We start from the raw sequence: 14,601 nt of genomic DNA on the forward strand, positions 1-14,601 counted from the left end.
AGCAAAGTGGAATGAGTATGGTTAAACTGTGGTATTTCATGTGCTTCTAGCAGTACCTCCCAACTTGGTTTCTGTAGAAGAGCTGATTGAGGCGGAAAAAGGAGTCTGTAATATGGCTCTAGCCCATGAGATAGTAGTTGATGAAAGTTTTGTTATCAAACAGCGTGATCTACCAGAGAGCAGGTAGGCTTTTTGACAGATTAGAACTGCTTATTTTCTGTTTTAGCCCTTTTAATCTGTGGTGGAAGACTGTGTAAATGTATTAGCTGTCTGTTAGATGCACCAACCTTGTGATAAATCGTACTTTGTTCTTAATTTTATGATCTAATTATCAATGCCCTTATTTAAGTCTTTCCTCAAGGCAATTTGAACTTTTTGTTATGCCAACTGAAGGAATTACATTGGATTTATAAAATATTTTATGGGCAATTTTAACTTTGGAAACAAGTGGTTTGGGTAAAATATTCAAATGTTACTAATCCTAACCTGTCCACTTCTGAGTTCATTGGAGGTGGATCATGGAATGGGTAGCCACTCCCAGGAGGGGAGTTGGCAATTGAAATATTATAATGAGGCTGGCAATCTCAGATTGAACTTGTTTTATAGTTTAATGCTGGCCATCCCTTACAGCTCAGGAGTGAGAGAGCAGCTTCAAGAAGAATTTTTAGCATTGCTCATCCATTCTCAGGATTGGGAACTCCTACCACATTTGCTATAGCCCCTAAGCTTCTAACTTGAAATTGCAGTCTGTTGACCTGGGCTCCACACTTATCAATCAGGCTGACTTCTGTCTGGGGGACTTGCTGTAAAAAAAAATGCTTTAGAATACAGGAATTCTGGACTTGAATATTGTTGCGATTTTCAGTGACAATGGCATTGGGAATCCACCCAATTCCATTGGCAAAAACATCATACATAGGTCATTGACTGGTGCACTTGACAGCCACAGCCTTATCTGCTACTGGTGTCTCTGACATCTGGAGGTAGACTGTGCAACTGCTGAACAGTCTGGTAAGGAGCACAACCCATCTTGGGCTTCTCTCCCAATAATCCCATGCTATTCTTTTGGGGCCTGTCAGCTGCAACCTGTAATGCCATCTGCTGTGCCAGTGTTAATTGCCGAGGAACCTGGTGCACCTTTCCTCTTGAGGACCTGGTGGATAAGTCCATGTTTCGGTCACCCCTCGTTTCTGCTATCACTGTTGTAAAGAATGTCCGAAAGTTGCCTCTGAGTCCCTCTGCTTTGAAATCTTGCTGGATTCCTCTTCCCTTTTGGTACAGGTCTCCAACTCCAATGTAAGACAAATCCACAATGGCTGAGTTTCCACTCAGAATATGAGACCTTGCCTTAGAAGTACCACTTATGAACGGTCAGGAATTTGGCAGCCCACAATCTCCATACATTGTATATATCATTTAGAGGGTACTATTTAATTCTAGCCAGAGATGGCTATATCACATTTGTCTACCTATTTACTGACCTCAAATATCTTACCAGTGTCTCACTGTGGCATTGCAACTTTGTTGCTTTCCTGGCACCTGTGTAATTTAGCCTAGAGTTTCTGACCAACCTCACTCTGCAATGCAGCTTCCGGCATGAATTTATGGCTTCCAGTCTTTGCTGCACTTCTTGCTTCAGAAACCTGCATTAAAATTTGCCCACAATCTAAAACTCCAAGAGTTACATTTCCTTTTATGCATAACTGTGTTCGTCAGATACGAAAAGTTTACCTATCTATTTATTTGCTATTGATTTGTATAAAAATATTTTAATGGAGAGAAAATGTACAACTATTGAAATACAGGACTGATGTGGATTTCCACTTGCACCTGGTTTCACTGCAGGGACTGTAAGCATTTCTCATTCCCAGAATAACCTGTGGAAACCCATATCTAATCGTCTTGTATCAGGGACATGTCATTTATCAGCTTTTTTTTGTGGAAAGATCAGCTGTTGCAAAACACCCTTTATTCATACTCTGTTTGAAAGCCCAGACATTTGTGTTCAATTAATGATAAAGGATCATGCATATTCATAGCTTAATCAGTTAGTTTGACTGATAACTCCTGCATTTGTCAGAAAGCACCATCTAAATGTAAGTAAACAACAATCATACAATACATGTTATACATCATTTTCATAATAACTCTACAATTCCAAATATTTCTGCATAGTTTTGAGAAAACTCTAGAAGACATTATGAAGAAGGCTTTCTGGGACAGTTTGCGAGCACAGCTGAATGAAGATCCACCAGTTTATGACCATGCTATTAAGCTTCTAGGTGAGATTAAAGAGGTAAGATCTTATGTCAGGATTGTTTTGTCTGCATTAAATCTTGAATCTGTAATCCTTTATTGATCTACTATTTGAGAATATTTAGTATCGCAAGTACATCATAACTTTGTTGACTTGCCCATTCTTGTTTTCCTGAGGAGGTGTTGATAGAATGTAGAGTGGGGTTAGTATTACAGTTTTTCGTTCCACAAAGTCAATAACTAAAATTAGATTCTTATGACCATCTGGCTGTTTCATGGTTATTTTATTTTGTTGCTAGCCTAAATTGAGGGATGTATTGTTTTCAATTCATTCTTAAGATGTAAGTTTCGCTGCTTTTGTTATTAACTCCTATTTGACCAGAGAAGGTGGTAGTAGTCTTCTTATGTACAGTGGTGTTAGAGAGGTAGTTCAGGATGTTGCCTCAGAATTAAATATTGAATTTAGTTCCAGCACTTGCCTCAATTATAAGAGTTTGGGTTCCTTGCTTGGTACCGTAACAATGCTGGCACCAAGACTGTAATAATCGGGATTGAGCACAGGCTTTTTGTTCCATATGGATCAACTCTGACTGACAAATGCTTCAAACGTTATGATTACCTGGAAGATTGGAAATAGCAAACAATTTAAACTCGCCTTAATGGCCCACCAGCCTGAATCCACAAATGCAGCCCATTCCTCGCCCATCTTCACTGCCTCCCCTGCCAAGTTAGTCAGGCAAAACCTTAATAATGTGAGGAAGAGAGATGACAATGGCAACTTGGACGCAACCCAAAAATCAGTAACTATAATACTTTTTTTCAATGCCTTGTAAGTTTGCACAATTACCTGTCAAAATAGGCTTTCATTGAAATGGGGGTGGAACTTTCTCATTAAGCACATTATGATAAATTGTCAAGTTTGCATCCTTGGAAGCGAATTCATGAGGAAACCTTTTGAAAAATGTACTGAATGGCTTATATTCACACCTGTGTTTTGTGACAATATTAATAGAATACAGAAACAGATTCATGCATTAAGAATTCCTGCCAAGGTTGAACCTGCTTCAGAGATGTGAGTTTAAGGTTTAAATCTCTGCAGTGCATCCTGGACTATTCTTCAGTTTTCTTTTTAAAATACCGTATATATTGAATTATGGAGGTCATTATCATGAATAGCATGATTTATAAAACATCCATTTTATTGGACAAGAAAGGTGCCTTCCTATAGGGGTCCATGGAAAATGAACCTAAATGCAAATGTGGCATTGAGCCACAGAGATGGGGAAAATCTCAATTCTAACATTCTGCATTCAGACAATCTAGGCTGAGATCGGCACAAAACAGTAGTTTGTTTAATAATTGCTGCTTAGGAAGGTCATAAATATCTTGAGAATTTTCAGTGATGTTTCATGATATTCTACACAGCAAAACTTCTGTGTAGACAAGCGAAGGCCAGATTGCATCAGCAAAATTGACCCACATAGTCTAATAATCTAGTTTCTCCACTGTATACTGTAAAGCCATTTAGCAAACATAATGTAGAGAAATCTGGAATGGCAGACAAAGGTGATATAATGACCACCAATTGCTATGTGGTGTTAATAAAATGTTACTGAGGCAACTCTGTAAACGTCACTAAACGGATTAGCATAAAACAACAGATTGAAAATGTTTAAAGCCTTAATTTGCTGATATATTAGTTTAATTTTTTAACTTAATAAATATTACTTCCTAGAGTCTTTTGTCATTCTTGCTGCCGGGTCATACTAGGCTAAGGAATCAAATCAATGAGGTTCTGGATCTGGAGCTCATAAAGCAGGAGGCTGAGAATGGTGCACTACACATCCCAAAACTGGCTGACTTTATCATCGGGATGATGGGAACACTCTGTGCCCCTATCAGAGATGATGATATTAAGATCATCAGAGATATCACGGACGTGGTGGAATTGTTCAGGCAAGATATGCTGTAAAATTTCAAACCTACCACTTTGAACAAGCTTTTGGTCATCTGATTTGATATGTTCTTATGTAGTTTAATGTCATACTTTATTTTATTGTACTCCATTGAAGTGTCTTAGCACATTTTAGTCAGAGTCATTTAGCCAAGAAGAGGGCTTTTGGCCTATCCAGTCTGTCAACCTATCTACACTAATTCCAATTTCCAGCATTTGGCCGTAGCCTTGAATGATATGACATTTCAAGTGCTCAACCATGTACTTTTATGATGTTAAAAGTGCAATGTAAATATATCATCAGTAATATGTTTGAATGATTGATTTAATTCTGTTGCTTAAATTTCCAACCATGAATAAAATGGGCTTAGATCTAAACCTTGCACAATTTTGCTTCTTTTGCAATGAATTAATATATTCATGCCTTTCCTTATTTGAAGTGGTCTGTTGCTATGAATCTACTGTACCAAATAGAGATCTATTATCTCTAATTTAAGTGTGTAGCCATGGTCATACCTACTGGATGCACAGTAGAATCACAAAATTCTTTTTTTTAATGTTTATTCTCACATGGTGCATGGATGTTGTTGGCTGGGCCAGCATTTATTGCTTGTCCCTAGTTGCTGTTGAGAAGGTTGGGGTGAGCTCCCTTCTTGACTGTTGGAGTCTACTGCTCTCTGTTTTCTTGACTATAGATGAAATTTCTGATGTGTTAAAAATGCATATAAATGTTGAAAGATTGCAACTCCAGAATGTTCAAGCTTTTGCCAGACTCTGCAGTGGTTTCAAACTGAATTGCAGGTCTTTGATTCCATGCATTGGTAATGACTAGATCTCTGAGATGTAAAGCCCCTGCAGTATTATTCACTTGTAAATGATCAGTAATGCAATGGCCCAGTTATATCTCTTTTACAAAAGCATCTTCAAATTGTTCTTTAGTGATTGTATTCTTAATTGCTGAAAATATATTTTTAAAATGAAACTTACTTACTGATGACTGTTCTGTATTATGATTATGTTTTGTCTTATTTTTCTATCTCAATGAAACAGGCCATAATATCATAATGCCCAGAATTGTGACTCCAGTAGCCACAATCCTGCTTGTCAAAATCACAGAATGTAAACCATGACTTGCTCTAAATTTGTATTTTGAATATACAGGGAGATATTTGCAGTGCTGGATTTAATGAAACTTGACATGGTGAATTTTGCCATTAGCAGTATTCGACCACACTTAATGAAACAGTCCGTTGATTATGAACGGAAGAGTTTCCAGGAATTCTTTGACAAACAACATGGTAAGAGTTGAAAAAGACTTCTTACACAATCTGGTTTATTAACAGTGCGTCTGGTGATCTCGGAAGCAGGCTTGTTATGAAATGTTAAGTGACTGAAAAAGAATTAATTTCCAATTTTTTGCTTTTTGAAAAAAACACAAAAGTAAACATGAGTAGTGATTACATCATTAGAGAAACTGATTAGGGAACCTTGGAAATGAATTAATTTGGTTGGCATTGATAATAAGGTGACTTACAGGGTAATACTAGATATTCATTTAGAATTTGAAAAAGAAGAATTGATTAGAGATTAGAATGTGATAAAGTATTTCTGTATTTTAACTTTCTGTATCACATTTGAAAAGAAGGGCAATGCACTGTGTCAAATCTATGATATGCCACAAACTCCTCATTGATAATTGTTTGATCTTTTCATAACCTACCTGCTGTTAAGTAGGCATTGTTGTCATAAACTTTACAGAGTATAATGCTCCTGTTGAGAATCTATAACAGTTAGTCTTATATAGGAGGAAGTAACATGCATTTAGATAACAACTTGTATGACTTTTGAATATCTTGAAGGTCTGAGCCTTATGTTCTTCGGCTAAGTGTCAGTATTGATACTTAGAATTGATACTAAATTGATACTTAGATATTGATACTAAACATAGAAACAGAAATAGGCCATTCAGCCTATTGAGTCCGCTGTGCACTGTTCAGTGTGACAATGGCTGATAATTGTTAACTCCACTTTCCTGCCTTTTCTCCATATCCTCCGATTCCCTCACTGATTAAAAATCTGTCAATCTCAACTTTGAATATGCTTAATGACCCAGCCTCAACAGACCTCTGTGGTAAAGAATTCCACAGATTCATTATACTCTGGGAGAAAAAAAATTCCTCTTCACCTCTGTTTTAAATATATGACCTCTTACTCTGAGATTATGCCCTTTGGTCGTAGACTCTCCCAAGGGGGAAACCACCATGTGCATTGCATCAAGTCCTCAGAGAAGTTTGTATGCTTCAATAACATCCCCGCTCATTCTTTTTCATCCCAACAAATACATACAATCTGCTTAATCGCTCTTCATTAAACAGCCCTTTCACATCTGTTATCTGCGCAGTGAACCTTTCCTGGTTTGCCTCCAATGCCAGTATGTCTTTCCTTATAAAATGGGCTCAAGAATTGTTCACAGTATTCCAGCTGTGGTTTAACTAATGTCTTGTACAGTTTTAGCAAAATTTCCCTACTTTTTTTAATATTCCATTTTGTTTGAAATACAGGGCAACATTTTCCTGCTCCTCTGGCGCTGCCTGGCTTGCTGTGTTCCTGCAGCTCCATACTGTGTTACATCTGACTCCGGCATCTGCAGTTCTTTCTATCTCTGATTCCATTTGCCTTCCCTGTTACCTGCTGAGCTTGGATGCTAGCCTTTAGTGATTCATGTACGAGCACTCCCAAATCCCTCTGTTCTGTAGTTTTCTGCAGTCTTTATCCATTTCAATAATACTCAGCTGTTCTATTCCTGTTCAAATGCATAATCTGGCATCCCCCAAATTGTATTCCATCTGCCAATTTTTTGCCCACTCTCGTAATTTGTTCATGTTCCACTGCAGACTCTTTGCCATCTCATCACTTGCCTTTAAACCGTAACTCGCCACTGCTGATAAACCGGAAAAGACAAGCATCTTGGTGCCAGTGCCATCTTTAAAAGGCTGTTGTATATTGTGCACATCATTATTAGTCCATGGTTGCCCTGTATGGTTCCTGACATTAGCCCTGGATGTAGTAGACAAGGGAATTTTAATGCCCTGCTTTGTGCGCAGGGTCCTTGTGGATGTGGTAGTGCAGAAACAGGACTTGGTTTTTATCTGCGACCATCAGGGGAGTCTACAACACCAGTCCAAGGTTACCACCCTGACTGGTATCTGAGGTTGCCTTCACTTACTGTGCTTGACCTCATAGACTGAAGGTTATCTTGCTTGAGTTGACTGGGAGCTTCTCACAACCAGACAAGCTTCCTATCTTTGTGTCTGCAGTAGATGTCACAGCTGTGCAACAGTACTGTGAGCCTGCTATCTCTGACTCAGCAGAAAGGTGCAAAAAGGAAAAGCACGGTAGCGATGCGGTGAGCATCCGGGTAGGCTCAGAGTGAGTGAATGCCAAGAAAACAAATGAACAGTCCAGAGATGCAATCTTGTCCAATCCATGAGCTGGGTGCAAAGTGCCCTTTTGGCAGCCTTACAACGATTGTTGCTATTGCTCCTCAAAGTGCAGCATTGAAGAGCAGAAGCATTCTGTAAATGGATTGGAGATGTGCCATTAGGATTCTCACAGGGTGACAAATGTTGGATGCCATGTCTCTGGACATGGAGTGGATCTGGCGAGTGCCCATTTAGTGCACCCTGAGATGTTGGTTCCTGATGTCCAACATTGAAGTCCTTTGGAGCAAACAGTGAGTTGATGTCACAAGATACCTGCTCTGACTTTCATGTGGAGAATTCTCAGTGTCTGATTTGCTTGCAGTGGGTGGTATGATAGAAAGCTTTATATTAATGAGTGAGATCAGCAGTACATTAAGTTGTTAAGTGCAGTAATCATTCTTAATAGGCAACTCACCAATGCCTAGTGAGCATCTTGCCTTGACACCTGGAATTTAGTTCAAGGATGCAACAAACTGTTCCTGATGTCGACGTAGCTCACATTGTTCAGCTCCCTATGAGATTTCTTCTGAAGTGTTCTACAGCTAATGAAGTGCTTTTGAAATGTAGTTACTATTTTAGTGTGGGAAATATAGCAACCAAATTCTGCACAGTAAGCTTCTGTAAACAGCATTGACTCGATGATCGAATTTAGAGAACGTAACATGAAATTAAGACAACAGATATGAACCACTTAATACACAATCATCAACCTTCTCATCCTGCCTATCCCTCTTCCCAACAAATAAAAAGAATTTCAGTACCTTGGTAGAGAGACACGTTTTTGAGGTCTAGAAAAGGCTACTGCAAAGACTTGCATTGATGTGAAATTGCGAGATATTGTACGTGGCCCACCTAGCTCTCAATATGAGGAATATTTTTGTTTCATTTTTCTAATATTTTGATTTTCTTTTATCAGGTTCATTGGAAATCACTACAGAATGGTTGCAGGAGGCAGCCAGTGAACTCCTGAGCTCAGATGCAGATACTTCTGTGTATGATGGAGCTGCGGCAGACGCAAAAGACATTTCTACGTTGTGCCCCACTTCAGTGTTAAACCATGCATATGTGAAATTGCTGAAATGGGATCATGATAACAGACTCTTCCCAGAGGTTACTGTCATTCCTTCCACCTCTTTATGTTTGATGTGAATTTTTCTCCTATTTGAAACTCATGCATGTCAGTTCTGGATTCATGCTGGTATGAATACGTCTCTCTAAGGGTAGATTTTACATCTAATCTAATTGTTGGCACACTAGAACAATAATAGGCTGTCCAATAAAAAGAATCATGGAGCCATAGAATTATACAGTTTGGATACAGACCTTTCAGTCCTACTCATTTGTGCCAACCAGGTATCCTAACTGATCTAATCCTATTTGCCAGCATTTGGCCCAAATCCCTCTAACCATTTCTATTTATATACTCATCCTGATAAGTTTTAAATGTTGTAGTTGTACCTGCCTTCACCACCTCCTCTGGCATCTCATTTCATACACACACCATCCTCTGTGTGAAAATGTTGAGCTTTAGTTTTCTTGTGCACTATTTTTTTTAAAAATGACTATGTTCTTAAATGTGTATAATTCTGCACCCTGTGTTAAATCCGGGCAGTCTTTTATCTTTACCTTGGTTGTATTGAACCAAACTATAGCATAGTCCAGTGTTTGATGATTTGTCCCATTTTACCTCCATATGATTGGCAGCCTCACTGTATAAGTTTAAAAATGAAATGTAGTTATGATTCAGTCATCTGAGTGTTTAATCCTTGGGAGAAAATGGAATTAAAAATCATTCAGGAAAACCTTTTAAAAGTAATATTTTTGTTCTCATTTGATTGTATAAAACTTGAGTAATAAGTACAGCTAGCATCCCCTCTTGCTTAAACTTTTGAGATACCTTACCTTTGCTTCAGGTGGCCTTATTGGCAACCTTATAAATCGGGCTCAATTTGTTTGCTTACTGCAACAGGGTACATCAAAGACATTCTGTGCGATAATGGGTATCCCAATCTAATTATTTATTGGTATTTATCATGCAACCTCATGAATGGACCTAAGGCTGTCACTTTTGGACCTGAAAGATGCCTAGTCTACCTTTGATTACTCTGAAGGGCTAGGTCAAATGTTTCAGCAACGGGCAAAGCTACCTGTATCACACTACTACTATGCTGTAGCAACAAAGTGGAGTTCTTTCGCTTATCGAGTGCTGCCGTCAATGTAGAAAGGTGGTCTGCCTATCATACACATGATTAATGTGGTTTATGCATTTCACGTCTGGTATGATGCCAGATATGTAGATTGTATATCCAAAAGTCTGGTGGATCATATTAACTAATATATCTATTTGGCTATTCCTAACTGGCAAGTTACTAACTTACTCAAACAGCCCATTCTTGCAAGATTCACAATGTAGTGTCTAGCATTAGGTGTGAGTCCACAATTGATCAAGATTTGCTGGACAATACTGACATCATAAATAATTATACTGACAGCCAATTTAGGTTTGTTAGTCAGTTTGTGGCGTAGTGCATTTGTGTGTACTGGTTGCTTGGTATATAAATATATAGGGCCCTGTCTTTTGCAGATAGAATGAACATGTACATACACTGTATCTGTTTCAACTTAGCAAAATAGTGACAACCCTTTGCTGGCTCTTTTCTTAGAAAAATGCCTTGACCAATCAGAGTCAACCTGTCCGGTTAAAAATTTAATCAAAACTTAGCAGTTAATTGTCAGTGATCATTAATTGATACATTCTCCATAGCAATGCATCGACCAACCAGAGTTTATTTAGAAACCAATCAGTACTCTTCTCTGATATATGGTAAATGTTGTTTTCCATTAACATTGTTATTTTTGCAAAATATTGCGATGAATGCAAGACTAAACGCTTCAACAAAATATGTACATTTACCACAATACAAGAGAGGTTGCATTGTTATTATCAGGGTTGTGGGCGAATGCTGTTTGCAATTTGACTCACGTTTCTTTAATTACAGTGGATACACTACAAAAGTAATGACACTGAAACTCTTTCAGATGTCCTGAAGCCATGAAAGGGTACTATAGGAATACAAATTATTTTCTCTTTCTCTAAACCAATCCATAGTAATATAGGCAACAACCTGGAAATGTTGTCACCTTGGCCAGGAGTTGATGTACTTTCAGAGTCTGTCATAAGGAGATCAAAATCTGAGAATGATGGAGGGAAAAGAGAATTGACGAAGACTTTGTTTTTTCTGAAGTTAGTGTTGTGCTAAAGCTTGCCCTGTGCAGGTAAATTGCGATCTTGTTATCCCCTTTTATAGCCTGTACTCATGGACCAATCTCGCTTTGAGGAGATGCAACGTGAATTGAATCAACTGACGATTACAGCGGCTGTCCTGCTGGTCATATACAACATGACGGGTGCAGCTTTATCAGGGCTGTCAGGATTTCTGGATAGACTGAAGAGAGTTATTAAAGTCTTATTGACAGACATGCATATGCTGTAAGTGATTTATTGTGGGTTGCAAAAAACTACCCATTGCTCCCCTAGTAAATTATTTTAATTTAGTTATGCTGCTGCTGCTGCATATATTTTAATTTCAAAGAATTACATCGAGATTATGACATGGAAACAGGCTTTTCATCCAACCTAGTCAGAAATGGTATTTAGGCTGCAATGAACAGCAGTCCTAATTCCCCTATACTCTTTCAGTTTCTTTATATTGCTTTTGTTTGCCAATCTCTCCAACAGATTATTAAACATTGCAACACCTTTGGTTCAGTCACTAATTCTAAAACTAGGTGACAATGCATTCTGCATTATCACAACTCTCTTTAACGAAAGTATTTTTTAATTTCATCTGTAGGTTTACAAATACCTGCCCTTGTTCTCGATCACTCAAAAATTGGAAATTGGTTGTTTCTCTGTATTTTGCCCAATGCCTTCTAACTACTTTAATTCATCCTGTAATTTCCTTTGTTCTAACTGAAGCAATCTATTTTTGAATAGATCTTATTTCCCTATTTATTACCCAGCAGAATCCTAATGAATCTGGGTTATCACATTCTATCCGGTTTTATAACTAATAATACGTGCCATAAAATTTACTATTCCAGTTAGATTTTTAACATATTTTTCTATCTTTCCAACTCCCTTTTTACACCTCACTTGTACTTATTCTCCCTTTATTTCTATCTCTCACCCTCTACATATTGTTGTTCTCTCTTTCTCTGTTTCTCTCTATATCCCCTCTCTTTTACTACCTCTCTCTCTCTCTTATATATACACGTACATACACACCCCTTACCCTTTGGACCTTCCCTCCTCTCTCCCTTATAAGATAATATAGTGTCGGGTTGGATGAACACAGCAGGCCAAGCGGCATCTTAGGAGCACAAAAGCTGACGTTTCGGGCCTAGACCTTTCATCAGAAAAAATGATCTAGGCCCGAAACGTCAGCTTTTGTGCTCCTAAGATGCTGCTTGGCCTGCTGTGTTCATCCAGCCCCACACTTTGTTGTCTTGGATTCTCCAGCATCTGCAGTTCCCACTATCTCTTCCTCTCTCCCTTTCTCTCTCTAGCCCTCTACTGTCTAGCATTTTCTCTGGCACCTTTTCTCCTTTTTCCTCTGTGGCACCTTTTTGCTCCATTTTTGTCTCCTATGCCCAATCTTACCATTTTGTCCTCTCTCAGTTCATTAGAGAGTTAAATTTGGCCGTATTAAGAATGAAAGCTATTTTCAACTGGCCCACAAGGAACTGAAACCACTTTTAGGATGCTTATCTTCTCTGAATAAATTATTGTATTGGATAGGTTATTTTTAATGTATTGAAGCTCAAAAGAATTCAGTGGTAAATTGGTATTCATGCTTTGTTTCAAATCTTGATTGTATTTACAGCTCCTTTCATCTTTCTGAGGCTATGGTCAGTATGAGTGAGCAGATCTGTGTGGAAGTAAATAAGTGCTTATCTCAACATGGTTTCTCACTGCTAACTACAGAGAAAGAGACAGCGTTAAAAGGTCAAATCCAGGCAATATCTAGTCCAGATAATTCTGTTCACAAACTGATAGGTAAGACTACACTGTAGTTAAAATGTATGGTCATAACAATTTTCCATCTTGCCGCATGAACTGGTTGATGCCTAAAACAGATTGCAAATAGCCTTTGTTAAACCTGCCAGCTTATTCAGTCACTGAGCAATCGGAACCAAATCAACCTTGTGCTTATTAGACTGTCACCATACAGGCCATGAAGCAAAAGCTTAATAAAAATGACAATGCCCCCACATGTGGTATGCATTAGAGATAATGCGAACTGCAGATGCTGGAGAATCCAGGATAATAAAATGTGAGGCTGGATGAACACAGCAGGCCCAGCAGCATCTCAGGAGCACAAAAGCTGACGTTTCGGGCCTAGACCCTTCATCAGAGAGGGGGATGGGGAGAGGGAACTGGAATAAATAGGGAGAGAGGGGGAGGCGGACCGAAGATGGAGAGAAAAGAAGATAGGTGGAGAGGAGAGTATACGTGGGGAGGTAGGGAGGGGATAGATCAGTCCAGGGAAGACGGACAGGTCAAGGAGGTGGGATGAGGTTAGTAGGTAGGAGATGGAGGTGCAGCTTGGGGTGGGAGGAAGGGATGGGTGAGAGGAAGAACAGGTTAGAGAGGCAGAGACAGGCTGGACTGGTTTTGGGATGCAGTGGGTGGAGGGGAAGAGCTGGGCTGGTTGTGTGATGCAGTGGGGGGAGGGGACGAACTGGGCTGGTTTTGGGATGCGGCGGGGGAAGGGGAGATTTTGAAGCTGGTGAAGCCCACATTGATACTATTGGGCTGCAGGGTTCCCAAGCGGAATATGAGTTGCTGTTCCTGCAACCTTCGGGTGGCATCATTGTGGCACTGCAGGAGGCCCATGATGGACATGTCATCTAAAGAATGGGAGGGGAAGTGGAAATGGTTTGCGACTGGGAGGTGCAGTTGTTTATTGCGAACCGAGCGGAGGTGTTCTGCAAAGCGGTCCTCAAGCCTCCGCTTGGTTTCCCCAATGTAGAGGAAGCCACACCGGGTACAATGGATACAGTATACCACATTGACAGATGTGCAGGTGAACCTCTGCTTAATATGGAAAGTCATCTTGGGGCCTTGGATAGGGGTGAGGGAGGAGGTGTGGGGGCAAGTGTAGCATTTCCAGTCCAGCCTGCCTCTGCCTCCCTAACCTGTTCTTCCTCTCACCCATCCCTTCCTCCCACCCCAAGCCGCACCTCCAACTCCTACCTACTAACCTCATCCCACCTCCTTGACCTGTCCATCTTCCCTGGACTGACCTATCCCCTCCCTACCTCCCCACGTATACTCTCCTCTCCACCTATCTTCTTTTCTCTCCATCTTCGGTCCGCCTCCCCCTCTCTCCCTATTTATTCCAGAACCCTCACCCCATACCCCTCTCTGATGAAGGGTCTAGGCCCGAAACGTCAGCTTTTGTGCTCCTGAGATGCTGCTGGGCCTGCTGTGTTCATCCAGCCTCACATTTTATTATGTGGTATGCATTATTGCTTCATGATATTCTGTTTTGCATTCTCCGAAGTACACAGTGTCGGTAATTCAGTTTTGACCTATGTAAAAGTTCAAAGCACTGGGCAGGTTTTATCTTTTCAGTCTTTGTAGCTCTTCTGTAATTAAATTACTATTACAAGAATCTTTAAAAAACATGGAACGGGAAAAGTAAATTTACCTTCAAAGGACCAAGTTAGTTTTGCCTCCCTTTTTAAAACTAGGTGCTGTTATCTCCAGTCCTTTGATAAAAGTAATACTCTAGTGTGGCCCTGAAATAACATGTTTAAAACTTAGCCTCTTTCCTCCGTAGACCTTCTCAGTTCATTGAATGTATGCCATGTATGGACCCTGGTACTTGCTTTCCTTTAGAT

At 39.6% G+C, this 14,601-nt stretch overlaps 1 protein-coding gene across 11 annotated transcripts in view; it reads left to right on the plus strand.

Annotated features, from left to right (window-relative positions):
* tcp11l1 (t-complex 11, testis-specific-like 1) overlaps positions 1–14,601 on the plus strand; it is a 35,196-nt gene that overhangs the window by 16,574 nt on the left and 4,021 nt on the right. For 10 of the 11 annotated variants that reach the window (XM_048546027.2, XM_059652132.1, XM_048546030.2 and 7 more), the window contains 7 exons: positions 51–183; positions 2,176–2,296; positions 3,992–4,212; positions 5,372–5,508; positions 8,609–8,802; positions 11,001–11,182; positions 12,579–12,751. In XM_048546027.2, the coding sequence (XP_048401984.1) occupies positions 51–183; positions 2,176–2,296; positions 3,992–4,212; positions 5,372–5,508; positions 8,609–8,802; positions 11,001–11,182; positions 12,579–12,751 (1,161 nt within the window). The remainder of the gene's footprint in view (positions 1–50; positions 184–2,175; positions 2,297–3,991; positions 4,213–5,371; positions 5,509–8,608; positions 8,803–11,000; positions 11,183–12,578; positions 12,752–14,601) is intronic. The other variant, XM_048546034.2, reaches the window with a different exon arrangement.

Source organism: Stegostoma tigrinum, chromosome 17 (assembly GCF_030684315.1).
Source record: "Stegostoma tigrinum isolate sSteTig4 chromosome 17, sSteTig4.hap1, whole genome shotgun sequence".
NCBI lineage: Eukaryota > Metazoa > Chordata > Chondrichthyes > Orectolobiformes > Stegostomatidae > Stegostoma > Stegostoma tigrinum.